Below are 27,137 nucleotides of genomic sequence, written 5' to 3' on the forward strand. Positions count from 1 at the left end.
TGGCATGCCATATAGCTGTTTATAATAAATATAAATGAGGTTAAATAGCTAAATGTATCCCGAGCTCTCTGGTGGCGACACATCAGCTTTTTCAAAAGTATGTTTCTCTATTAATATATAGGGGATATAAAGGGTTACGACCTCTCCAATCATTGCCAATTAGTTTTGAGTTGGAAGCCCACAGTAAAGCCCGAATTTAACATGGTATCAGAGTAGTATATAAAGGGCTAGGACCTCTCCATTCATTGCCAATTGGTTTTGAGTTGGATGCCTACAGTAAAACCCAAATTTAACATCATGGTATCAAAATCAGGTTGATATTTAATATTCTTTTAATCACTTGTTAATCACTTGTCTGGACTGCAACCATTTACTGTAGTTGATAATTTAGTAGACTTCTGCGAATATATATGGATAAACGTTTGAGTATCATTTTGTTTAATTATGGTTAGTAATAATTTTTTTTTGGTTCGGTGTAATTGTTACCTCTTAGAACCAATATAGATCCGGTTCCACTAAATTTTTAGAGGGGGTATTCAAATGAGGATTTTAGAAAATTTTGGGTTTCTATTAAAATCAGCTATTATTCAATTTATGATTTTTAAATCACTTTCCAAATCCAATGTTATTCAATTTGGAATTTCTATAAAATCATTTAAAATCACTCACAATATCTTGTTATTCAATCAACAATTTTCAAAATCATATAGAATCAACTGTTATTCAAAATCTAATTTTTTGAAATAGAAAATGAAAACCAGATTTTAGAAGACTTTGGATATATTTTTTACATGAGAAATCCAATAGAAAAAATCACACCTTAGAAGGTGTTATTTTGAAAGATTTGTTTTTTGAAAAATAAATAGTCAAAACATGTCTCTTTGTGGCGTCGTGATGGACATACGTATAAGACTTCCTTCTCATCCCCACATACTTGGAACTTCCTACGACAATCACGACACTGGGTATTATGGCATAGCACAATTTGGTTTGAGATCATCATAGGGAAGGGTCTCGACGTTCTTTCTCCGAAGTTCACTTAGAGCAGGGCGTTTATCGAGGAGATGCCAGAGCCATTGAGGGTAATCAGAATCGGGCAAGATCTTGGGATCTGATCCTTCTTTGAGAGTATTAGCGCCGACAACAGTGGTGGATTTGATCTCTTTGCTCAAGCTGGAACCTTTAGGAGCATCGCTGGCTCCTCCTCCTCCTTTGCCACCTTTCTTGGCTTTGCTAGCTGCTGCGGCAAACGTTCTCCGAACTAGGTCCTTGGATGATCCTCCGCTAATCATTCCAATCCGTAATATTTCCCCTTACACACACAGCCATCAATTTTCTTTATCATTTTCCAGAAGAAATTAGGGTTTTAGATGCTGCCTAGCCCTATGTTGTATCCACGATCTGTCATCTCGGGCAATAGCAAAGGGCCTAGGTCGGGCACGTCTAATGGGCCAAGAGCGTATTACTGATCGGCCCAACAGGCCCGGAGAAAGGAAGAAAGCGCGGAGATGCTTCGGGTTGGTCAGCTCGCAGCTCGGGCTTGGTCAAAGATTCCCGCATTCAAGACGATTAATTAGGATACGCAAATCATGCCCTATTAATTATGCATTAATTAGGTAATAAATTGGTCGGTATAAATATGTAAGGGGGGAGTCTTTTGTAAGGGATCAAACAAATTTTCTAAAACAAGCAATAAAGTACAAATTCTCAAAACTCTCTCTCAGTTCAGTTCGGAACTATTAAACGGTGATAAACTCCTCCGCATTCGAATCACTTCGGAAGGAGAAACTTGATTTCAGTTCTCACATTTGGCGCTAGAAGGAGGGTAGTTATCACCTGACTCTCATTAGTTCTGGTCTCATATACAAATCTACTACACACAACCACCGCTATGGCAATCGACTCTCCCAATCAGGCATCCCTGGAGGTGATCCAGAAGCTCTTGCAGGACTTGTTTGAGAAGTCCGATCGTCAGCAAGCCGCCTCCGCCGCTCTTACCGAACGTTTTGACAGCTTGGAGGGACAGGTCTCCACCCGTTTGGAGGAAGTCACGACGTCCGTAGCTGACCTCTCAGCCTCCCACTGCGCGTACGCCGATCGGGTTGATCTCCTGTCTTCCGACCAAAACCCACGACGACGTGCTTTGGATTTTTCCAGTGTTACTCCACCTTCCACCTCGCAGGTGGCAGCAACGAATGTCACTCCGGAAGATTCTTTCCCACCTCAAATCAATACGCAAACAGCGCCACCGCTGGTTGGCGATGGCCACACTCCGGTGCAGCCCGGTGTCGCCAGATCTTCCGAGGTCCCAGTCCATCTTCCTCTCTCTGTGGATGGAAACACTTCGACTCCGGGGTATGTTACCAACCCCGAGATCTTCCGCATGCAGAGCGAAATCCGGGACATGCGGTCTGTGATGCACAGTGCAACCACTTCGGCCCCAGATATCTTTCGAGTGATCGAGGAGTCGAGGCGAATTCCTTTTTCCGATCAAATAGCCCGAGTCCGCATCAAAGATACTGGCAAAATTAAGTTCTCGAGCTACAAAGGAAAAGGAGATCCGACCAATCATCTCAAGACTTTCTTGTTGACAGCTAGCCGGGTGGACCTCGAGCCCCACGAAGCAGACACTGGGTACTGCAAGCTGTTCGCAGAGACGTTTTGTGGACCGGTACTGCTTTGGTTTGCGTCTTTAGCAGCCGGCTCCATAACAAATTTCACCGAGCTGTCAACCTCGTTCGTCAAGCAGTATTCTAGCTTAATCGAAACCGCGGTGACAGATGCTCAGCTTTAGAACTTAAGCCAAAAGGCTGGAGAGTCTCTCCGGTCTTACATAACAAAGTTCAAGGAGATCTAGGTCAAGATTCCAGGACTCTCGGACTCCACAGCCCTGGCCGCGCTTAAGAACGGCCTCTGGCACGAATCTCGCTTCCGTGAAGAATTGTCCGTGAATTGGTTCCCAACCATTCAGGACGCGTTACACCGGGCATCGAACTGGATAATCGCAGAGGAAGACAAAATCGCCGCTGCACAAAAACAAAGCGCTCAGCCTACAGGAAAACCACGGTTCGAAGCGTCCACCAAAAAGACTCCGCCTACGACTCCGAAGTCCAGGCCGAGCACGTTCGCAGTCACCCAGTCTCCTAAAAAGAATTCTCCAAAGAATTCACCGTCCAAACCTCCATTCTCACCTCGCTCCAAGAGTTGTGTACTCCCAAGTAACAAGTGGGTCCGAGATGAGGACACGTACTATGAGCTCCACAAAACAACCAGTCATTCCACTCGTGACTGCAAGAAGCTGATGCACCTCCTCGCAGAAAAGTACGTGGCAGGAGAAATGCCAAATGTAACAATTGAGGAGTTGGAGCAGAAAGCGACTCCCGAGGTGGACGAAGATGCTCCACCTTCAAAGAAACCAAAGCAGTCCGATGGCAATGAAACCCCTAAGAAAAGAATCGACGTGATAATGGGGGGATCGCGCCTCTTTCGGAACTCTATCACTGCGATCAAAGACCATCAACGGAAGCTTACTAGCCCCCAGCCGAAGCGAGCTAAGGTTGCTGCAAGCAATCTACCTGAAGTTTCTTTCTCCGAGAAGGAAACTGAGGAGCTGGACACTCCGCACGATGACGCACTCGTCATTTCACTTGACGTGGCGAACCACGAAGTCTGCCGAATCCTAATCGACACTGGGAGTTCGGTAGACTTGATTTTCCTCGAGACGTTCGGTAAAATGGGTATCGGGAAAGAACACATCGTAGGACCGCCCTCACCTTTGGTCTCGTTCACTAGCGAGACGTCAATGTCCTTGGGCACGATTACACTACCGGTGTCCACTCAAGGAGTGGTCAAAATGGTGGAGCTCATGGTTTTCGACCGACCTGCGGCCTATAATATTATCTTGGGGACTCCCTGGCTCTACCAGATGTAGGCAGTAGGCTCGACGTACCATCAATGCGTCAAATTTCCAACCCCGCAAGGAGTCCGGGAGGTTCTAGGAAGCCAAAGGACTGCAAGGAGCTGTTACCTCGCAAGTCACAAGCTCCTGGTCCAATAGCAACCACAGCTCGAGGTCCCGAAGTATCCAGTTCGGAAGCAGTTAAAAGGTGACCTCACTGAGTCCATTTTCATCAATGATAAGTTTCCGGATCAGGAAATCAAGATCGGAGTGGGGTTGGATAGCGAGCTCCGTACCAGTCTGATAACCTTCCTAAAGGAAAGTATGGCCACCTTCGCGTGGTCCGTAGACGAGATGCCCGGTATCAGTCCAGAAGTTATCTCCCATGAGCTGAATGTTGACCCGACGTTCCGACCTGTAAACCAGAAGCGAAGGAAGCTGGGTCCTGAGCGAGCTGAAATCGTTAATAAAGAGGTTGAACGTTTACTGAAGACGGGACAGATACGCGAAGTAAAGTACCCTGAGTGGCTCGCAAACACAATGGTAGTCAAAAAGAAAAATGGAAAGTCACGAGTCTGCGTTGATTTCACCGACCTGAATAAGGCGTGCCCTAAGGATAGCTTTCCACTTCCGCACATCGACCGGCTAGTTGAATCCACCTCGGGTCACGAGCTGATGTCCTTCATGGATGCTTTTTCCGGCTACAACCAAATCCTTATGAACCTGGACGACCAGGAGAAGACTGCATTCATTACGGACCGCGGGATTTACTGTTACAAGGTGATGCCTTTTGGGTTAAAGAAAGCGGGAGCAACTTACCAGAGACTGGTAAATCGAATGTTCGAGCACCAGCTCGGAAAGACCATGGAAGTCTACATCGATGACATGCTGGTAAAGTCAATAGAAGCCAGCTCGCATCTCGCGGATCTAAAAGTTTGCTTCGACATCCTGAATCATTTCGGGATGAAGCTTAACCCCACGAAATGCACCTTCGCAGTCCCATCAGGGGAGTTTCTGGAATATATCGTCACAGAAAGAGGAATCGAAGCGAATCCGAGGCAGATTAACGCTTTCTTGTCTATGAGTTCTCCTAGGACTTTAAGCGAAGTGCAACGCCTTAACGGACGGATCGCAGCCCTCAACCGCTTCATCTCTCGATCTACGGACAAATGCCTCCCGTTCTACCAGCTGTTGCGAAAAGGGGGAAAAAATTTCTTATGGGATGCGAAGTGCGAAGAGGCGTTCGCTCAGCTTAAAGCCTATCTGTCCGAACCACCGGTCTTGGCTAAGCCCGAGTTCGGTGAGCTGCTCTTTCTTTACGTAGCCTTCTCGGACAGTGCAGTCAGTGGAGTCTTGGTTCGTGAGGGGGGAGCAGCGACCAATTTTCTATATCAGTAAGTCGTTTACTGGGGCAGAGTCCAGGTACCCTATGATGGAGAAATTGGCCCTAGCAGTAGTCACTTTGGCAAGAAAGCTACGACCTTACTTCCAGTCCCATACAATCATAATCCTGACGACGCAACCACTTCGGACGGTATTACATAGTCCGTGCCAGTCCGGGAGACTTGCTAAATGGTCTGTCGAGTTGAGTGAATACGATATCGAGTTCCGGACTCGAACCTGTGCTAAGGCGCAAGTGCTAGCTGATTTTTTGATCAAAGTCCCACTAGCCTCTTCGGTTAGCGACAATGTTGAAGTCCCATGGACGTTGTATGTTGATGGCGCTTCTTTCAGATCGGGAGCAGGAATTGGGGTCTGCCTCACTTCTCCTACTGGCGAAGTGATCGAGTAGTCATTTCGTTTGGCTTTCAGCGTGTCCAACAACGAAGCCGAGTATGAAGCTTTCCTTGCTGGTTTACGCCTCGCAGTAGGGATTGGTGTCCGACGACTCTGAGCTTTTTGCGATTCGCAGCTGGTCACCAGCCAGTTCTTGGGGGAGTACGAGACAAAGGATGGTCGTATGGAGGCTTATCTGTCCACAGCTTGGGAGTTAGTCGCTAAGTTCGAGGATTTTGAAATCACTAAGATCCCACGAAGTGAAAACTCCGCTGCGGACGCTCTAGCATCTTTGGCATCCACTTCGGATCCCACGATGACAAGGATTATCCCCGTCGAAGTGATCCAGTTTCCATGTATCCAACTAGAGAGCTCAAACGTCGTCACCCGGGCGATAAAAAACAGTTGGCTGCTGGAGAGGCAGCTCGCAAGGCGGCTGCGGACTCTTTACCATCGGAGGATCCGGCCCCCGTTATGCCTACTCCGATGGAAGTTCACCCACCTCTGGCCGAGCTAGACGCGAGTCAAACTCCGGAATCGTCGAGCTCACCAGTTGACAATCAAGCTGTTATCCCACATACTACTTCGAGCAGTACGAATTCTAACAGCTTGGGGGCAGGCGACTGGCGGAGCCCGATCTGGGCTTACTTGCAAAAAGGGGAACTCCCAGCCGACAAATGGGTAGCCAGGAAACTCAAGGTTGTCAGTGCGCGATATTGCGTTCACAACGGAGTACTTCTACGCCGAAGTGTAGCTGGTCCTTATTTAACATGCGTGGCTGGTGAAGAGCCCGCGATGCTAATGCAAGCTGTTCACGATTGTCCCAATGGAAATCACTCTGGAGGTCGGACTCTGGCTTTCAAAATTAAAAGGCAAGGTTATTTCTGGCCCACCATGGTCACGGACTGCGAAAAATATTCTCGAGCTTGTGAGAAGTGTCAAAAGCACGCCCCGACAATTCATCAACCTACCGAGCTCCTGTCTTTGGTGTCCGCACCTTACCCATTCATGAGGTGGTCCATGGATATCATTGGTCCATTACGTCGAGGACCAGGAGGAGTTCAGTACGTGCTCGCTCTTACTGACTATTTCTCCAAGTGGGTAGAAGTGGCAGCCTATACGAAAGTAACAAGTGACGAAGTGGAACAGTTCGTGCTTAAGAGCATAATCTATCGCTACGGCGTCCCTTGTGAAATCATCACGGACAATGGTCCACAGTTCATCTCCTCGAAGTTCAAAGAGTTTTGCGCGAAGTGGAAAATTCGACTCAATAAATCAACTCCCCGTTACCCGCAAGGTAATGGGCAAGCCAAGGCGATGAATAAGGTCATACTTGCCAACTTGAAGAAACGGCTCGATGCTCGTAAGGGGCGCTGGCCGGACGAACTGCAGGGCGTCCTCGGGGTGATCCGAACAACACCTCGTCAGGCCACTAATGAGACACCTTTCTCCCTGGTTTACGGAGTCGATGTCGTAGTCCCAGCTGATATAGAAGTGCTCGGAGTCCGTACCTCGCTAAACCCACTCCGAGCTGAGGAGAATGAGGAATTCTTACAGGATACTCTCGATACAATCAACGAGCGTCAGGATCAGGCCTTGGTTCGGATCCAGAATTACCAGAACGCAGTAGCTCGGTACTATAACTCCAAAATCTAAAGTAGGCCCTTGACAGTTGGTGACTTAGTCCTCCGAAAAGTCTACGAGAACACCGAGGAGCTCAATGCAGGAAAACTGGGAATTAACTGGGTAGAACCATACAGAATTACTCGTGAAGTGCGAAATGGAGTATATCAGCTCGAGGATTTAGAGGGAACACCAGTCCCGAGGTCCTGGAATTCCTTACACCTTAAACTCTTTTACAGTTAATCTTTTTGTATCGAACTACGTTTAGCTTGATCCCGATAAGGGTACGTAGGCAGCCCACTTCGGGTCCAGCTATCCATATTAATAAAATTTAAAGATTTCTTAAACTTTTTTATTAATAATGGTTCAAAAAAAAAAAAAAAGCCGAAGTCCAACTTCGCATATATCATTAAAAGCCGAAGTCCGACTTCGCATATACCATTTAAAGCCGAGGTTCAACTGCGCAAGTCTAAACCGAAGTCCTCACTTCGTATTCAACTTTACTTTAAGCCAAAGCTTAGTTTTGGAAAACTCTAACCAAAACCGAAGTTCTCTCTTCATACTTAGCTTTACTTATTAAAGTCGAAGCTTAGTTTTGCAAAATTCTAATCTAAACCGAGGTAATCACTTTGTACTCGGCTTTAATTACTAAAGTTGGGGTGTCATTTTTTCGAACTTTTAAACCGAAGTTCTCACTTCGTGTTCATTTCTGCTCGTAACATCTTTTCAAACCGAAGATTGCGGAAATTAAGTTGGTATTTCAGATGGCAAAAAAAGATTTTTTGATACGGAGTGGTCACCACGACCAAAATACTCCGAAGCAAGTCTAAAAATAAATATTACAAAACAGGGGGGCAACCCGTGCCGAAACAACCCCAAAATAGAAACTATTGACTTGGAAGGGCAGGTTCAGACGCGGCTTCGGAAAGGGCCAAGCCCATCTCTGCAAGCTTCCCTTCCGACCTGGTGTTCGCCAGATAATCGTCCATCTCCTGATTCGAGATTTGCCCGAGGTTAGTGCCAGACTCGTCGATTGTGACGCTAAGCGGGTGCTCACTGCACAAGAGATCGGGCGTATCCGCCAAAAGGTCTGAGAATGCAGCGAGGTCGAGATCACGGGGAGTTACCTTTGATACCTTTTCGTCGGCTTCCTCCTCGTCAGTTTTCAGGAGTCCGAGCTCGGCCTCTATGTCTTGGATCTCCCCCCTGGAGATCTCCTCGACCAGCATCCGGTTAGTTCTGATCTCGGCGGCCCGGATCTGGAGCGGAGCTAGCTTCTCCCTCTCCTCGAAAGTGACCCTCACCTCCTCAACCAAGGGGCGGAGAGTTCGCCTCATCGCCTGCCTCTCCTCCCTCCGCACCCTCTCAATCTCGCAGCTGTTGCCAGCTTCGAGTAGCTGATTGCGGAGTTCGATCTCGTGCAATCTGTTTTTTGCTGCCTTGGCGTCCTCCGCCTTCTTCAGCTTGTCTCGAAGGTCTTCATTAGCAACCCCAAATTCGAGCACCTCTACCTCAGCCTTCTTCATCCGAGCTCGGATTCGCTTGGCTTTCGCCACGGTGTTAGCATTCTCGGCCTCCAGTCCGGCATACTCCTTTACCTGAGTTTCCAGGTCAGCAATCCTTTCTTGAAGGAGATTTACTTCGGAAGACAAGGGGGAGGCGAACAGTTGATCCTCGTAGGATGCCACCGAGGAGTTAAACTCGATCATTAGCTGGGAAAGATAGCGTGTTAAACACCAAAAAAAAAAAAAAAAAAAACAAAACAAGAAGGACGTGTACCTCGCCGATTTTGTCCACAAAGCGAAAGAAGTTCGCGCGGTTAACCTCGGACATATCAGCGAACGCCGGGATCCTAACTCCGGGCCGGACGTAGCTCCTCATTAGATCAGCTGGGGACACAGGGGGAGCTGAAGGATTCAAACGAAGCCGTGTCAGTTGTCAAATTATCAAAAACAATGATAGCATTAAATTCGGAGCACCTCGGAAAAACGTTACCTCGAGTTGAAGGACGTTGATCCTTCAGGAGAAGTCTTCCGGAGGAGTCCCCGGACTCTTTGGAAGCTGGGGCCTCCTTGGATCTCCTCTCCGAGGAGAGACCCCTGTCTCTCGAGCTGGACTTACTCCGCTCATCTCCTAATGAGCCAGTCCGGGCTCGGCTTTTCTCACGAGAAGAGGAGGAAGTCTCGGGTTCCTTTCTCTTTTTTGAGGAGTCAGCTTGCTGAGAACTGACCTCAGTAGGGGCGTTCTTCGTCAGCGAGGGGGAGGCCGCGATCTCCCGCGGCTCATCGCTAGAGTCAGCGATGATGATCACGGAAGGCACCAACGGGCCAGCCGGAGCCTCGGTAGATTCCATACGGAGCTCGGAGGAGCCAGCTGGGGGCGCGCAAGTTCCGCTTACCTCGAGAACGGAGGAGCCGGAGGAATTCTTGTTAGAAATGCGAGCTTTGCCTTCGGCAAGGGCCACCGCCATCTGTTTCTTTGCCTCTTTTTCCGCAGCTCGGCATGCGCTTTCTTCCCTGTAATTCATTTCTGAAATGCTCAAGGGGACAGAACAGACGAGAGAATGCTTTCCGAGCCTCGCCGTGGACTCATTAATCCTTTCGCAGGAGAAAGAATCCCAAGCGATCTGTCCTTGGCTGCAGAACCTCGAGAAGATCTCGGCGAATGTGGGGCAAAGCAATCCGCGTTCGAAGTGATCTGAAAAAGAAACAATTAAAAGGTGAGACGGAAAGTCAAAACAACACTTAACTTGGACCTAGCAAGAAACTCCATTCTACCGATTTTCGAAGGCCACTTCGATATGTGTGAACTTGCGAGGTGGCCAAAAGTGAGCTCGTTGACCGGGAAGAAAAAGTAAGACTTCCACCACTTCTCATCCTTCTCAGGAAGGTCGTCGAAGACCTTCAGTCCGGAAAGCGGACTTTCGTAGAGCGTGCCCTTGGTGCGACCTGTCTTCACCGTGTACACTTGAAGAAAGTCGGCCAGAGATAGTTTGTAGTCAAACTCTTCCCCCAGAGTTTGAAGACACATGACGGTTTGGACGAAGTTCGGGCACATCTGGGGGAGAGCGAAGCCCAGTTCGAACATCGTCTTTACGATGAGTTCGGGAAGGGGAAACGACAGACCGCACGCAGAGAAGAATATCTCAAACGCGCAGCAATACCCTGGGGGAGGACTCTCCGGGGACTCGTGAGCCTCCGGGAACTTAATCTCGATCTCCGATGGAATCCCAGTGGACCCTCTAATCTCGGCTATATTCTCCGCCGAGAGAATTGATGGCTGGTGAGGGCCGTAAACGCCCGGAATCAAAGGTTTCGCGGCTTTACCCGATGAAGATTTCGGAGGATACATATCTTTCGAGTAGTATGTGTGAGAAGAGGAGGGAAGTTGAAGAACTTTCCGGCGAAAGAAAAGAAACTAACAGGAGAAGAGAGAAATCGCAGAGCAAAAAGAAGAGAAAAACTGAGAATTAAAAGTGGAAGGGAGAAGTCGGGTGAGGTTACCTTTATACACGGAGTCGGGAGCAATGATTGCCTGGGGAAGTGAAAGGTCTCGCACCGCTTTCTCTCTCTCTTATAGCTAACACGCCACCTAGTGGGCCCCGAGGCTTGTTTGGGAAGGTAAATCTCATCATCACCACGATCAAATCGTGGAGATATGGGGAATATTCAGTTTCCCGAAATTGATCGCTTGAAGGTCAAAAGTCCCCCAAACTGCTCAGCTCTGGAGACTTGGGGGGCAACTGTTGTACCCACGATCTGTCATCTCGGGCAATAGGCAAAGGGCCTAGGCCGGGCACGTCTAATGGGCCAAGAGCGTATTACTGATCGGCCCATCAGGCCCGAAGAAAGGAAGAGAGCGCGGAGATGCTTCGCGTTGGTCAGCTCGCAGCTCGGGCTTGGTCAAAGATTCCCGCATTCAAGACGATTAATTAGGATACGCAAATCGTGCCCTATTAATTATGCATTAATTAGGTAATAAATTGGTCGGTATAAATATGTAAGGGGGAGTCTTTTGTAAGGGATCGAACAAATTTTCTAAAACAAGCAATACAGTACAAATTCTCAAAACTCTCTCTCAATTCAGTTCGGAACTATTAAACGGTGATAAGCTCCTCCGCATTTGAATCACTTCGGAAGGAGAAACTTGATTTCAGTTCTCACACCCTATGTGCTAATTGATCCAGAAAATTTGTGTAAAATTACAACAAGAGCGAGCAATATTAGGTATTTTCAATCGACTCACACAAGCCCCTTTGGAAAAGAGAGAGAAAACTTACGCTCTAGTGTTTTTCAGTGGTTCAGACTGCAAAAGTATGATGAATAAAACTTTGTCTTTCCAACTATAAACATATGTTGTTTGAGATGGACCTAATTAGCAACTATGTTCTGGGTGCAAATGGTTGGACTTGTACACTAACAAAGTTAGTGGGATACAACATTCCTCTAAAATTTACCGTTTAGGTTGAGAAATGTGGAACAGTAATACAATCATCATAGTCACACTAAAATTTCAATTTCTAACTGCAAGAAACAATCTATAACCCCAAACAGTTTTGGTTATCTTGGAATGAATCTGCAACAAGATCACAAAATAAGATGGGTATCTTCATCATTCTTTTGCAACAATAGGATCAGCTTCAGAGGCATAATCATGCCTGCAAACAACACATATATCAATGTCAAAACAGAGACAAAAAAAAATCAATAGTGAAGTTTGAAACAAGTTGTTGCACGTACGTGAAGAGATTTGTTGAGGGTATTATTAAAGTGTTGCACGTACAACACATATGTCAAGAGTATTATTAATACCAAGTTGTTGAGGGTATGAAAGTGTCTATCGAGGTTTCTGAAAATCTGCAATGTCATTCTCGTCATATAAATCTCTTAAAATCACCTAATATATTCCTTTAAAGTCTAACCAAATCACAAACTATTTTACCTTTTTTAAAATTGAAAAACTAACAAATCCACCAAAATATCCTAAAAACTATCAAAATCCAAAATCTCTTAAATTCCATCAAATTCTCCAAAATCCCATTTGAATACCCCCTCTTAGATTGGGTGTTTTGGTTTCGTTTTTGTTTGATCAAAGTCCCAAATGCAAGAAAGGCTTAACTCGATCGGCTCTAACGCTCGCTTATTATACATGTTAACTCTGGCGACGCTTTTTAGCCTTCTCTCGCTGTTTATTTGCTTACAATTTGAGAGTACAAAAAGGGTTTCAGTATGTTCTTTGCACACATAAAATTGAACTTTCGGTCTGTACGTGGCTTTCTTAGTCCAATCTAAATATTTTGGTTCACAATATATATTAATCTATACTATTTATTGGGGAGTACACCTAGAGATAAAAAAAAAAAATATATAACATATATCCATGTTGCCAAACAGATCCATTTACCTACATAATAAAAAAAAATTAAACTTCCCTAAAACAATGGTAACAACTATTAAAGAAATAAATGATTAAATTTTTGTATAATTGGTTATAGATTTCGTATCTATTTTTTGATATGAGTATAAAACATAAAGAATTAATTTCGAATATATTAAGTTTTCCAAATATATTTTTAAATTAAATATTAAACATTTCTAGTTTTCTAAAATTTAGAGATTATTTCTAAAACTAACCTTATATATTTACTCTCATCGGTTTAATAGGAAAATCTAGACAATTAATTCAAAATCCAAATCTAATCATCCATATAGATTCAAACATATTTTATATGCATTAACTGAAAACTAAATAAGTTTTTAAAAGATTTTATATATTTGGGTGTTGAGTGTTAATCAGTACTTTAAGACGTTAAAAATAAATCTTACTATTCTCAATTGAACTAGCATAAGTTCAAAATAAAATAAAATAAAATAAATAACTAAAATGTGTGAACTATTTTAAAAAACATAATCTAATATAGGTGAAACATATATAAAATAGTAAGAATAAAGAAGTCAATTAATTTTGTAATATTTTAATTAAAACATATGATATGTAGATATACTATATATGAATTATATTTATGTTTATTTCATACGGGAGTTTGAGAATTTATGTTTTCGTCTGGTTCCCTCCCGTTTTCAATCGGAAATACAAATTTTTCCCATATTCAGAATGTCCCATATTGGGAATGCTTTCTGTTATGCAAAGAAAGTTTGAGAACGGGTGTAGGACATAATGGAACTTGACAAAACGAAAAGAGAGTTACGGCCATCCAAAATATATGTATATGTTTCAAACGGGTTTTCATCGCTGTTAGCGGTTATATATCCAATTTGATAGTTCACAAAATTAATAGAATCTAACCAATCATTTATTTGATTTAGTTTGTTACTAATCCAACCGTTATGTTGTTTCAAATTTTAAGATACTGCTGAAATCATTATTATTTTAAATTTTCAAACATTAATAAACCAAACCAAATATCAAATTAAAATCTCAATTAGTATAACTGAATATATATACAAAATTAATTTTGTTTATAAGTATAACCCCGCACGTACGTGCGGATGCGAACCTAGTATATACATATATTATAGTTATATTATCCTTTGTTTTTGTTAATGAATACAAATTTAGTAAAATCTTGTGCCGACAGGATTCAGACAAACTTGTTACGTAATGTATTTGGACAATTCATTCAAAAAAACAAAAAAAAAAGTATTTGGACAAACCGTAAACCAATGCACACAAGTAATTATAATCGATCCTAAACCATTGCAACTTAATTAACTAACCCCTTTTAAACTTGGACAGAGATGATTTAGGCTCAAAACCTTTTTGGGACAAGGCTACATGAAATACTTTCGGTCGATTCAGTTTCGAGGTGACGTAGTTAAACCTTGATATCCGAATTCCCAATGGTATTTTGAAAGTTGATGAAATAACAAAAATAAAAAAATTAAACATAGAAAAGGTGAAGTGTATTTTACTTTTTCATCTGAAATACGAGATACAACATAATTAACTTGAAGAAGACAAATACGAAAATGTGAAAACAGTACGAGTGTACGACTGTTTTCACTTTATTTATAACAACAACGTAGATCATGCTAAAACACATAATTATTATAGAAACATACTTGCACCATTATAGTAAGGAACCGGTTTTCTTATTTAGTCTTACGAGAAGATCAAGCGCATCTGAAACCAGCTGGGGGATTGACACCGCAGGTATTAAGAAGCTGACCAAGTCTCACAGTGACGCTCACTAGATTGAGAATATTGACTCTAACGGCATTGCAGAGGCATACAGAGGCCACAGAGGCATCAAGCCCAGCCACGAGAGTGCAGCATTGGCTTACACTTCGAGGATTGATGAACACGTTGAGGCCAAGCACGTTGACACAAGCTTGAATGTCTCTGGGACACGTCGGAGCTTGAGGTGGTGGAGCCTGGGCCACGGTGAAGCCAAAGAAGACGAGGTTGATGGTGAGGACGAGAGCTATCGTGTTTTTCATCATGTTTCTTGAAACCATGTGTTGGAAAGGCTGATTAAGCTCTCTTTTTGTTTTAGAGATGAGTGTTGTGAGTAATTTGGGGAGGTGAGGGTTTGTATTTATAGTTAAAACTTAAAAGAAAGAAAAAAAAGATTGGCTGATTGAAGAATTCGCTCACATCTAATTAAATGCCAACTGAACTGATCACACATTTGGTTAAATATTGTCTATATTTTTTTGAATAAAATATTATATATTTTACTTCTGAATATAAAGATTACGTTATCTTTGAATTATTCCTGAAGTTTAGGATTATTCTTAATATATTATAATAAATTATAAAGTGAAAATATTTCAGACATTTTAATTTTGATTGTTTTTGCGATAACAAAAATGATTCCATGAAATGTTTTATCAAATTTAAGACGGAAAGAGTATTAAATATTGTATAAATTTCACCATCCATTAATATGTTTTGTTCAAAAGAGATTAAATAAAAGTCATGAACAATAAAACCAATTTTTTCTGTCAATAGAGATTTGGTTTTAAGCTCTCTTTGTGTGTTTCAGAGAAGTGTAGACTGGTAAGTTTGGGAGGTGGGTGTATCCATAGTTTTGTAGAAGGTTCGGTTGGATGTGGTTTAAGAATTCTCTAACGTCTAGTTATAAAAGTCAACTGAGATAGTTATTAATGGTTTATCACTAACCCAAGTCTCTTCAAGGATAAATGTAACTTCTGGTCTTACAAGTAGCACGAGTTGCATCTTCTCAGGAATATCAAATCTCAATATATCTAAGCCTCATCTAGAGACTAGAGAAGAGGTTTGGCGCGCAAGGAACATTTTGTCAATCCCCAAAATAATACATATCGGCCATAGCCTTACAATAGCTACTTTAGGTAATATGAAAAATGTGCTCAGTCTACAAACTGATCAAGGTTTGGCAATGAAATTTATGTAAAACTTTGGCTCAGTTAAAGTCAAACTCCACAATCCATAAATTACTTTAGTCGGTCATATGCAATACTATCATACTGTATATAGATCCGTATTGTCAATTATTTTCTGTGATTTTTACTGATATCCAAAGTTCTTTTGATATTAAGGATAATCTTGATAACCAATAATTACAAATATATATTTAGATTTCCTTTTCGTTTGATATCTACATATCTTTAAGTTTGTATTTTGAATAGATCACATAATCAATAACACAAATCATTCATATTTGATATTCTCATGTCTTTTTTTTTTTTTTTTTTTTGTCAAATACTTGATTTCATTCATTTCTAAACAAAATACAAGGAAGAGGATTCACAGATCCAAAGTTTAAACCATACAACAACAGAGGCATTCCCCAATGCCAAACAAGGAAATATAAAATAGATCAACAAGGAGTCCAAGAGAGCTTTGAAGCAAAAGCTAGATAGCAGGTTGCCACATGTGAGATCAAGGTTTGTTGAGAGGTCTTCCATGAGTAGCTCAATGGTAGACAAGTTGGTCATAGTCAAGCTAAGACTTAATGACGTTGAAAAGGTGTTCTTAGCGAACGGCTGGGAGACTATGATTTTGTAGTCAGGACAATATTGCTTTACCAAACAAAGCATGAGGACTGGATCATATCGATAATTCGCACTAAACGTTAGTTGGTCTGGGATCCGAGTGGTAGGGGTGGGACGAGCAAGATGCTTTGAATCATCAGGTGTCCAGCTTAAGTGATAATCGTCAATGAGAAAATCAAAGCCAAATTTATCACTAGAGCTAGAACAGATCGAGAAGCATAACCTAGGGAACCATATTGATTCATTCTCAAACCACAAGCCCCTAAAAACATCTAGAGCCAGGTTCTGTATAGGATGTATGAATAGCCAAAGCAGAGCTGGTGTTACCTTTCGCCGATGGAGTCTTCGACCATCAGTTATCGGGAAACATATCAGGTCAAGGCAATGGAGATTCATAGGCAGTGAGGAGTTGGGCTGTGAGACGCTATTGAAGCCTATTTGATAAGAGTTGAAGGCCTCAGGACTTTTTTGGTTTAATGGGCCTAAGCTGAAGACTAGGTCCACTAGGGAAGGAAAACCCTAGTTTTAGCAGGAGGAACCGCGCAGGATGTCGAGGAAGGTCGCCGTCCGAGAGCTGTTGCGAGATCTGCGGTGCAGGAGACTTCTCCGGTGAGTGAGAGAGCAGCGGTATCATGCGATATCCGTGGTAAAGATTGCCATTGGTAGTTAGGTCCACTGGGGAAAATCCTAACTTTGAAACCGATTGCCAAGATGAAACAGAGATGTGGCGGCTTCCCGAAACTAATGGAGGGGTTTGTGCTGCAAAGCGCAACTCCGGTGATTGAAGGATTGGCGGGGACAGCTGGTGACCTTGGTTTGGATCGGCGATGGAACCTAGGTCCACTGGGGAGAATCCTAGTTCCGCTTGAAAGAGCCACGGTGAGGAAATAGTATGGTTTGTGTCCGAGCTTTGTGAAGAGGTTTTCTCCGGTGAGTAGCAGATCGGCGGACACGGACGGTTTTCGCTGATGTAATTTGAGATAGGTTTTATTAGGGGTTGGAAAGGGTTAAAAAAGATAACAAGTTGGGGAAAAAACTTAAAAAGAGCTACACTAGAGAAAGCAGAGAAGAATTGAGCGAGAGATTGATCGAATTTGTCCCGACGCCGGCGGCCAAAGGCCTCACCGGTGCCGGGTAGCTTGGTTGCAGAAAGTGTCTTGATAACCATGTCTGAGAGAAAAGAGTGTTTACTTAACTGGATAAAGAGACTATTATTTGATATTCTCATGTCATGGTATCAGATTCAGGTTGATACTTGATATTCTCTAATGTTCTTGTCAATTGAAATATTGCAACCATTTAGTAGATTTTTGAAAATAAATGGATGGGCATTTCCGTATCATTTTGTATAATCCCGGTTAGTAATTAATAGCTATGCCGTTGAATTTTTATTTTTGGTTGGGTGTAATTGTTACATCATAGATCCAATATGTAGATCCGGTTCCACTATTATTTATTTTTATTTTTATCTTTAGTTCCAACATGTAATTCCAATATAAGAACCAATGTAATTCCAATATGTAATTTTTATTTTTATTTTTGGTTTCGTTTTTGATCGCTTTTGTTTGATCTGAGTCCCAAATGCAAGAAAAGCTTAACTCGGCTCTAACGTTTGCTTAGTAGATATGTTGCTTTGGCAGCGCTTTTTCGCAGTCTCTCGCTATTTACTTGTTTACCATTTGAGAGAATTAAAGGGTCTCGATTTGTCACAAAAAGGGGTTTCGATATGTTTTTTGAGCACATAAAATTGAACTTTCGGTCTGTATGTGGTTTGCTTGGTCCAATCTTGGATTCTGAATAATAAAAAAAAATGGTGCACAACAGTTATATCATCCTTTTTTTGGTTAATAAATAATGAAATATTCCCTTTGTCTCACAAAGAGATTGAAGTTTAGGATTTTACACACATATTAAGACAGAGAGAATATATGATTTATTTTTCTAATACTTTTTCACTTTCCCACCTTCCCACTTTTACACTCCATACACTCTACAGCATCAGTAATCATTAAAACAAAAATTTATTAAAAATATTCAAAACATCAATCTTGTTGGGACAAAGAAAATTCTCTAAAACTTCAATCTTTATGAGAGAGAGGGAGTACAATTTTATGAAAACAATGAAGGTAATATTGGGCCGGAGGATTCAGACAAACTTGTTACCTATGTATTTGGAAAACACTAAACCAGTGCACACCAAGTAAGTATGATCGATCCTAAACCATTCCAAATTAACTAACCCCTCTAAACTTGGACAGATATGAATTTAAGCTCAAAACCTTTTTGGGACAAGACTACTGAAATACTTTCGGTCCATTCAGTTTCGAGGTAACCTGAACTTGATATCCCAATTCCCAGTGGTATTTTGAAACTTGACGTAATAACAGAAATAGAACAATTAAAATTTAAACACAGAAAAGCTGAAGTTTCTCTTACTTTTTTCATCTGTAAGAAGAGATACAACACGTATATGGAAATTTAACTTGAAGAAGACAAATGCGAAAATGTTAAAACAGATCGACTGTTTTCACTTTATTATAACAACAACATAGATCATGCTAAAACACAGAACTATTATAGAAACATACTTGCACCATTATTATCCGATAATACAGAACCGGTTTTCTTATTTAGTCTTATGAGAAGTTTAAGCGCATCTGAAACCAGTTGGGGGATTGACACCGCAGGTATTAAGAAGCTGACCAAGTCTCACATTGAGGTCCACTAGATTGAGGACATTGACTCTAACGGCATTGCAAAGGCATACAGAGGCCACAGAGGCGTCAAGCCCAGCTACGAGAGTGCAGCATTGGCTTACACTTCGAGGATTGATGAACACGCTGAGGCTAAGCACGTTCACACAAGCTTGAATGTCTCTGGGACACGTCGGAGCTTGAGGTGGTGGAGCCTGGGCCACGGTGAAGCCAAAGAAGACGAGGTTGATGGTGAGGACGAGAGCTATCGTGTTTTTCATCATGTTCTTTGAAGCCATGTTTTGAAAGAAAACTGATTAAGCAAGCTCTTTTATTTGTTTTGGAGATGAATGTTGTGAGTAATTTGGGGGAGGTGAGGATGTGTATTTATACTTACAAGAAAGAAAAAAAGATTGGCTGATTGAAGAATTTGGTTACATCTAATTTAATGCCAACTGAACTGATTACACATTTGGTTAATGAAATAATTATGTAATAAATTTGGTCCTGCCACAAGTAGCATGCATGAGTTGGACCTTCTTTACATCAAAACCTCATTCAGTCAGAGTCATAAGAAGAGGTTTGGCAAGGATCATTTCGTCAAAAATGTACGTTTTTGTATTGCCCCAAAAAATACAAAATGTAACAAATTAAAGTTGTAATTCCTGGATCATTTGTTTTTGTTTTTTTCTTTCTATTAATTTTACATTGACCTAATTGCCGCTCACTTTGTGATATTACACTTGATAATCTATATACTTGATAGTGAAAACGTCATCTGGTTAATATTTTTGACCCACTTCAAACCAAGATGGCTAATCAACCAATCTGGGTATAAAGTGATTCTTACGCTAACGTTTTGTAAATAGGAGATGAAATTCAATTTTTGTTTTTAATCACTGCTATTTTAACGGCATTACATAAAAGTGGAGTGGTATTTTCCTTTATTTATTTTTAACTCTCAAGGTATCTATTCTAAACCTCATCTAGAGAATTTTAGTATTTAAATGGAAATCAACCATATAAGTTTAGTATATAGTTTTAAACAATACAATATAAGATACTTTATCTTAATATTATTTCAAGTTAAATATTTGTTTCCGTAATAAGTTATAAAGTGAAAATATTTCAGACATTTTGATTTTTTTTTTAAACTTAAATTTAAGTTGGAAAGAGTATTAAATATTGTAAAAATTTCATGCACCAAGCATAATTGTTTTTTTTGTTTTTATTTTTTATTGTGTTCAAAAGAGATTAAATAAAGACATGAACAGTAAAACCAAGATTATATTTTCCTTTGATAAAGCGTCCAATAAAACCAATATTCTTCTGTCAATAGAGATTTGGCAGCCAAGGTAAATGTAAAAGACTAAAACTGTTTACTGTCTACGAAATAAAAGATTAACTAGATTAGGATCCGTGCTATAGTACGGGTTGAAATTTCTTTTATTTATATTATAATTTTAGAATAAAATATAATTTATATGATTATTTTTAAAAGTTTTTTTGGATAAAACAGTATGCAATAAAATCATATGCTAAATATGATGGCTTGAAAAAATACCTATTTTGTAAGTTTTATATTGTTAATTTTATAATTTTATGTATGAGAAATAGTTATGTTTGTTGTTTGTTTTTATTTTAATTTTTGAATATGTTTGGTGAAAGTGTTTTACTATGACCCATGCTTAGGTAAGATTTTATTTTCAACTGCACAATAAAATCTCGGAAATTACGATTAAGTGTGATAAATTGTCAAGATTTTTTTTTTTTTTACGCATAACAGTATATGTTTATGTCTAGCAGTATATATTTTGTAATAATACATGAAATACTAAATATTTTATTTTGAAAATTGTATAAATCATTAGAATATTCTCTTTAAAAGAATTATTTGGTATATTCTTAAGTATATTCATATAGCTCTCGTATTGACCAATTAATTTATAACCTTTTTTTTGTAACCAATCTATATTTAATTTAGGGGAATTTTCAAAAACACCCCTTTTTCTATGTCACTTATAAAAATTATATTGGCTACCAAAAAAAGGTTATGTACCCCCCCCACCCTTCACCCCCACCGGGCTCTTTCTCTTTGGGGTCTAATTTTCTTTCTATCTGACAGGACAAACTAATAGGAAGAGATAATTCTTTCGTTGCATTGATAGAAGTCTAACTAGAAAAGGATCTCTCTATTACTTTGAGAAGAGAATTGTTTGTTGGTTTGACCGACGGGAAATCCGTTTTATTATATAGGGGATTATTAATTAATAACGTCCCTCCAACAAATCAGTCATAAATTTGCAATAGAATTGAGTTACTGACGTCATAGATCATAATTGTCAATTCTTGTAAGTAAATTTACACATTCTTTACTAATATTAAAAGTTCTCTACTTCGATGAAGAGAACGGATATAATTTCTGTTAAATTGGAACTGGGTTTATGATTTTAAGAATTCTCTAGCGTCTAGTTATATATAAAACGTCAACTGAAATACTGTGATTAAGGGTTTATCACTAACCAAGTCTCTTGGTTGTATGGTTTTGCATTTTAACCATAATTTAGAAGAATATATATAAAATTAATCAACAAGTAGCACCAGTTGCATTGCATCTTCGAAAGGATATTAACTCCCAAGATATCTTCTAAACCTCATCTAGCTAGAGAAGAGGTTTGGCACGCAAGGAACATTTTGTCAAGCCCCAAAACAATGTACATATTTAACTCTAACATATCTTTACTGGACACAATATTAAGTATTAATTTAACACATCGGCCATAGCCTTAATTATAATAGAGATTCAAGGTAATATAAAAATGTGCCCAGTCTACGAAGAAAAGGTTTGGCGATGAAAGTTGGAACTAATGTAAAACTTCGGCATGCAGTTAAAGTGAAATTCCACAATCCATATCTTTCTTAAAGCGGTCATAAATTTGCAATAGAGTCAACTGTCATGGATCCGTATCTTCAATTGCTTTTAGTGATATATACACATTTTCACTGATAAAGGGTTTGGCTATGTTCTTTGAGCACATACAATTATTGTTCAGAATATATACATATATATACATTCAGTTATATTATATATATACTAGATGAGAACTCGCACGATGTGCGGGTTTAAAGTTTTATAAATTAAATTAAATTTAATAAAAATATATTAAACTTTGTTGTACATTGTTTATAAATTTTATTTTTGTTATAATACATTGATTTATATCGATTTACAAATCTTTTATGTATGATACTATTAAAAGTGTATTTTTTTACATATAAATATACTATATGTTACAAATATATTCTTTATCACCATTTAGGACATGTCTATATGAACACATTAAGCCAACTATTTTACTTTCACTTCTGCATAGTTTTTTAATTACTAAAATTGCTGGCTTAAAAAATATTTTGAATAAAAAATATATTGCATAGTATACTAATCAATGATGTATCATCACAATAATGTATGCCCACCATGGAAAAAACCTCGGGCTCCGCCCTCATCTCTTAGGGAGATAACCTTGCGTCCAACCTCCTCCACCTTCCTCTCTTGGGGAGATAACCTTGTGTCCAACCTTCTCCACCATAAAAGAATCTCGGCTCTATCCTTCTCCTGTTTGGAGAGAACATGTTCACGTCTTTTTGCTATCTCAAAATAGCTTGCTACAAGCCTCCGACAACCAATAAAAGTAAAAAAACTTTTTCTAACGTCACAAATTTTTTTGATAGTAACTAATGTTAAATTTACCAATGTATTCGTGGAAGGGTCTTTGACACACCATGATGTAGCCTCTGTCTCTGTAATGCCTCAACCGCCACCTTGCTTAGTGAGCCCATATACACTCTCAGTTCATGGGCCCATCTTCCTAAGTGGGCCCTACATCTATTCCCGGCCCGTGGACCCATCCATATTTGATGGCCGGTTTATTACGTCTGGGAGGCTTTAAAAACTTGTTTACCGACCTTACCAATCAATAAATGATCTTTTTTTGTGTTTTGTCCTCACTTGCACAGTTCCGACAATTACTTCCAGGAATGCCACCCATCATAAAGTTCTCTCAGGATCCTTAACCGAAAAAATAATTGCATTTTGGTGACATTTATGTTTTTCCAATCTATCTATCTATGTTTGTTGTAAGCACCCTACCAAAAAAAAATGTTTGTTGTAAGCTTGTATTTTATCTATCCATTAGGTTGATGAACTTCTACTCGTTATCTTTCTTTGGGATTGAATGAATAATGGTAACAATTATGTTTGCAAAAAAAAAGAAGAGTTTATGACCAACCAATCAAGGTTGAGAAATTAGAAGAAAATTAATTTGACATAATTAAAAAAATAATAGAAAATTAATTTGACATAATTAAAAAAATAATAGAAAATTATAAACACGGTAATATATGAATCCCAAATAATTCAAAGATGAAAATATAAATTAAATAAAACAATCTAATAATACTACACTAAATTTTAAAATACAGTATTAGGAAAAGAAGACGCATATATTAATTTTTTTTTCGGGTCAACATATTAATCTTACCTATTTCCAACTGAAAAAGGAGAAAGTATGATAAAATTTTGGTTTAAAAAAATAAGAAAAATTTACCTTCCTATTAAAGAAAATTGCCGAATTAAACAAAGTTGAAAGCATTGTTTTTAAATAAATTATTTAAATATGAGACGATCTATGTTTATATAGAAGTGAGCATTTACAAAATTTAAAATTAATAATTAACTGTATATTTTCCTTAATCACTTTTTCTATTTTTTATAGAATTAATAACTTAAAATTAAAAATAAGTAAATAATATTATATTTTCAAATTTTATGAAATATATATATATATATATATATATATATATATAAACTCCTTATAATTATTTTAAAATACTTTGTATTTTTTTTATAAATTCTGTAATTTTTGAATTATCTTTTCACATTATTAATATTTTTGTAAACAAAATATTATAATTTTTTATAATCATATTTCTTCTTTTAAATATTAACTTTAACACATGTCAAATTCTGAGATTGATAACTTGACACATGTCAAAATCTTGTTAATGACTAACTTTCAAAACTCAATTATATAAAATATATATATATTTTTTTGGTCAATGAAGATAATTTTAATAAAAACAATGAAGGTAATATTGGGCCGGTGGGATATTCAGACAAACCCTAAACCATTCCAATTTAGCTAACCCCTTTTTTAAACTTGGACAGAGATGATTTTAGGCTCAAAACCTCTGAAATACTTTCGGTCCATTCAGTTTCGAGGTGGCCTAGTTAAAACTTGATAACCCAATTGACCAATTCCCAATGGTATTTTGAAACTTGACGAAATAACAAAAATATAACAATTAAACATAGAAAAGGTGAAGTGTATTTTACTTTTTTCATCTGAAATAAGAGATACAACATATATGGAAATTTAACTTGAAGAAGACAACAACATAGATCATGCTAAAACACATAATTATTATAGAAACATACTTGCACCATTATTATCCGATAATACAGAACTGGTTTTCTTATTTAGTCTTATGAGAAGATTAAGCGCATCTGAAACCAGCTGGGGGATTGACACCGCAGGTATTAAGAAGCTGACCAAGTCTCACAGTGACGCTCACTAGATTGAGAATATTGACTCTAACGGCATTGCAGAGGCATACAGAGGCCACAGAGGCATCAAGCCCAGCCACGAGAGTGCAGCATTGGCTTACACTTCGAGGATTGATGAACACGTTGAGGCCAAGCACGTTGACACAAGCTTGAATGTCTCTGGGACACGTCGGAGCTTGAGGTGGTGGAGCCTGGGCCACGGTGAAGCCAAAGAAGACGAGGTTGATGGTGAGGACGAGAGCTATCGTGTTTTTCATCATGTTTTTTGAAACCATGTTTTGAAAAGGCTGATTAAGCTCTCTTTTTGTTTTGGAGATGAGTGTTGTGAGTAATTTGGGGAGATGAGGGTTTGTATTTATAGTTAAAACTTAAAAGAAAGAAAAAAAGATTGGCTGATGAAGAAATTGCTTACATCTAATTAAATGCCAACTGAACTGATTACACATTTGGTTAATGAACTAATGTAATATTTGGTCCCACAAGCAGCATGGATAAGTTGTATATCTAATTAAAACCTCATTCAGTGTCCAGATGAGATGTTTGGCAAGGAACACTTCCTCGAAAATGTACGTTAATCTATATCTAACAAAGTTGTTTATTCCTGTTGGACACATTTGTTTTCTCTTTTCCTTTTTTCTATTAATTTTACGTTTACCTAATTGCCGCTCATTCTGTAAAATATGTATGTAAGTACGTTAATCTCTATATATATAATTGATGGTGAAAACGTCATCCGGTTAATATTTTTGACCCACGTCAAACCAAGATGACTAATCAACCAACTTTGAGATAAAGTTATTCTACGCTAACGTTTGTACATCGGAAATGAGACTCAATTTTTATTTTTTACTGCTTTATACTTTAGCGGCATTTCATAAAAGTGGAGTAGTATTTTCCTTTATATATATATATATATATATTAACTCTCAAGATATATAAACCTAATCTACAGTATTTATAATGGAAATCATATAAGTTTTGCATATATATAGATTTAAACATTACAGCATAAGGTACTAAAATTAGTTTGGGTTTTGGTTTAAAATGTATTCTTTCTGTCCCATATAAATGATGTTTTTTTTTGTCAAGTTAAATATTTTTTTCGAATAAAATATTAAATATTTTACTTCTAAATATAAAGATGATGTTATCTTTGAATTATTCTTGAAGTATAGGATTATTCTTCATATGTTATAGTAAATTATAAAGTGAAAATATTCCAGACGTACTGATTTTGGTTGTTTTTATTTATAATAAAAGTGATTCGATGAAATGTTTATTAAATTTAAAACGGAAAGAGTATTAAATATTGTATAAATTTCACTATCCATTATTATGTTTTGTTCAAAAGAGATTAAATATAAATGTCATGAACAATAAACCCAATATTCTTCAGTCAATAGAGATTTGGTTTGAAGCTCTCTTTGTGTGTTTGAGAGAAGTGTAGAGTGGTTAGTTTGGGAGGTGGGTGTATTTATAGTTTTTTTTGAAGGTTCGGTTGGATGTGGTTTAAGAATTCTCTAACATCTAGTTATAAAAAGTCCACTGAAATAGTTATTAAGGGTTTATCACTAATCAAGTCTCTTCAAGGATAAATGTAACTTCTAGTCTTACAAGTAGCACGAGTTGCATCTTCTCAAGGATATCAAATCGCATTATATTTAAGCCTCATCTAGAGACTAGAGAAGAGGTTTGGCGCGTAAGGAACATTTTGTCAATCCCCAAAACAATACATATCGGCCATAGCCTTACAATAGATATATACTTTAGGTACCATGAAAAATGTGCTCAGTCTACAAATTGATCAAGGTTTGGCAATGAAATTTATGTAAAACTTTGGCTCAGTTAAAGTCAAACTCCACAATCCATAACTTACCTTAGTCGGTTATATGCAATACTATCATATATAGATCCGTATTGTCAATTATTTTCTGTGATTTTCACTGATATCCAAAGTTCTTTTTGGTATTAAGGATAATCTTAATAGCCAATAATTACGAATAGATATTTAGATTTCCTTTTTCGTTTGATATTTACATATCTTTAAGTTTGTATTTTGAATAAATCACATAATCAATAACACAAATCATTCATATTTGATATTCTCATGTCATAGTATCATATTCAGGTTGATACTTGATATTCTCTATTGTTATTGTCAATTGGAATATTGCAACCATTTAGTAGATTTTTGAAAATATATGGATGAGCATTTCAGTTTTATTTTGTATAATCCCGGTTAGTAATTGATAGCTATGCCGTTAATTTTTATTTTTTGGTTGGGTGTAATTGTTACATCATAGATCCAATATGTAGATCTGGTTTTACTATTGGTTTTTATTTTTTATTTTTATATTTTGTTCCAATATGTAATTTTTATTTTTATTTTTGGTTTCGTTTTTGATCGCTTTTGTTTGACCTGAGTCCCAAATGCAAGAAAAGCTTAACTCGGCTCTAACGCTCGCTTAGTAGATATGTTGCTTTGGCAGCGCTTTTTCGCAGTCTCTCGCTATTTACTTGTT

At 38.8% G+C, this 27,137-nt stretch overlaps 5 protein-coding genes and 3 pseudogenes across 7 annotated transcripts; 2 read left to right on the top strand and 6 right to left on the bottom strand.

The window, feature by feature from the left end:
* Positions 1 to 968: 968 nt before the first annotated feature.
* LOC147930357 (uncharacterized) lies at positions 969 to 1,301 on the bottom strand. The gene has a single exon (XM_087476824.1). It carries the CDS (start codon positions 1,290 to 1,292, stop codon positions 969 to 971), a length of 324 nt encoding a protein of 107 aa, XP_087332950.1. The 5' UTR covers positions 1,293 to 1,301.
* A 590-nt stretch (positions 1,302 to 1,891) lies between these two features.
* LOC147930358 (uncharacterized) lies at positions 1,892 to 3,931 on the top strand. The gene is made up of 2 exons (XM_087476825.1): positions 1,892 to 2,671; positions 2,858 to 3,931. Exons 1-2 carry the CDS (start codon positions 1,892 to 1,894, stop codon positions 3,929 to 3,931), a joined length of 1,854 nt encoding a protein of 617 aa, XP_087332951.1.
* Positions 3,932 to 5,330: 1,399 nt separating this feature from the next.
* LOC147930359 (uncharacterized) lies at positions 5,331 to 7,330 on the top strand. Its single transcript, XM_087476826.1, has 3 exons — positions 5,331 to 5,678; positions 5,811 to 6,014; positions 6,080 to 7,330. The coding sequence occupies exons 1-3, from the start codon at positions 5,331 to 5,333 to the stop codon at positions 7,328 to 7,330; spliced, it is 1,803 nt and encodes a 600-aa protein (XP_087332952.1).
* An 854-nt stretch (positions 7,331 to 8,184) lies between these two features.
* On the bottom strand, positions 8,185 to 10,648 carry LOC147930360 (uncharacterized). The gene is made up of 4 exons (XM_087476827.1): positions 10,108 to 10,648; positions 9,293 to 9,994; positions 9,122 to 9,204; positions 8,185 to 9,009 (listed from the first exon to the last, which is right to left on the bottom strand). The coding sequence occupies exons 1-4, from the start codon at positions 10,646 to 10,648 to the stop codon at positions 8,185 to 8,187; spliced, it is 2,151 nt and encodes a 716-aa protein (XP_087332953.1).
* A 3,550-nt stretch (positions 10,649 to 14,198) lies between these two features.
* Positions 14,199 to 14,836, bottom strand: LOC104731256 (putative lipid-binding protein AIR1B pseudogene; annotated as a pseudogene). The gene has a single exon (XR_015575559.1). The product of XR_015575559.1 is annotated as a putative lipid-binding protein AIR1B pseudogene (transcript).
* Positions 14,837 to 16,023: 1,187 nt separating this feature from the next.
* Positions 16,024 to 16,692, bottom strand: LOC147930361 (uncharacterized). Its single transcript, XM_087476828.1, has one exon. The coding sequence runs from the start codon at positions 16,690 to 16,692 to the stop codon at positions 16,024 to 16,026; it is 669 nt and encodes a 222-aa protein (XP_087332954.1).
* Positions 16,693 to 18,714: 2,022 nt separating this feature from the next.
* LOC104731259 (putative lipid-binding protein AIR1B pseudogene) lies at positions 18,715 to 19,360 on the bottom strand (annotated as a pseudogene).
* Positions 19,361 to 24,360: 5,000 nt separating this feature from the next.
* Positions 24,361 to 24,956, bottom strand: LOC104731258 (putative lipid-binding protein AIR1B pseudogene; annotated as a pseudogene). The gene has a single exon (XR_015574163.1). The product of XR_015574163.1 is annotated as a putative lipid-binding protein AIR1B pseudogene (transcript).
* Positions 24,957 to 27,137: the final 2,181 nt, after the last annotated feature.

Source organism: Camelina sativa, chromosome 12 (assembly GCF_030686135.1).
Source record: "Camelina sativa cultivar CO46 ecotype springtype chromosome 12, ASM3068613v1".
In the NCBI taxonomy this organism is placed as follows: Eukaryota; Viridiplantae; Streptophyta; class Magnoliopsida; order Brassicales; family Brassicaceae; genus Camelina; species Camelina sativa.

Bases quoted from the DNA above. Each gene is read 5' to 3' on its own strand.
- LOC147930357 (XM_087476824.1), bottom strand. From the start codon at position 1,292: ATGATTAGCGGAGGATCATCCAAGGACCTAGTTCGGAGAACGTTTGCC.
- LOC147930358 (XM_087476825.1), top strand. From the start codon at position 1,892: ATGGCAATCGACTCTCCCAATCAGGCATCCCTGGAGGTGATCCAGAAG. The intron at 2,672-2,857 runs GTACTGCTTTGG...AAGGAGATCTAG, and splicing joins CAGAGACGTTTTGTGGACCG to GTCAAGATTCCAGGACTCTC.
- LOC147930359 (XM_087476826.1), top strand. From the start codon at position 5,331: ATGGAGAAATTGGCCCTAGCAGTAGTCACTTTGGCAAGAAAGCTACGA. The intron at 5,679-5,810 runs GTGATCGAGTAG...TGCGATTCGCAG, and splicing joins TCACTTCTCCTACTGGCGAA to CTGGTCACCAGCCAGTTCTT. The intron at 6,015-6,079 runs GTGATCCAGTTT...GATAAAAAACAG, and splicing joins CAAGGATTATCCCCGTCGAA to TTGGCTGCTGGAGAGGCAGC.
- LOC147930360 (XM_087476827.1), bottom strand. From the start codon at position 10,648: ATGTATCCTCCGAAATCTTCATCGGGTAAAGCCGCGAAACCTTTGATT. The intron at 9,995-10,107 runs GTTCACACATAT...TTTCTTTTTCAG, and splicing joins CACTTTTGGCCACCTCGCAA to ATCACTTCGAACGCGGATTG. The intron at 9,205-9,292 runs GTAACGTTTTTC...TGAATCCTTCAG, and splicing joins TCAACGTCCTTCAACTCGAG to CTCCCCCTGTGTCCCCAGCT.
- LOC147930361 (XM_087476828.1), bottom strand. From the start codon at position 16,692: ATGAATCTCCATTGCCTTGACCTGATATGTTTCCCGATAACTGATGGT.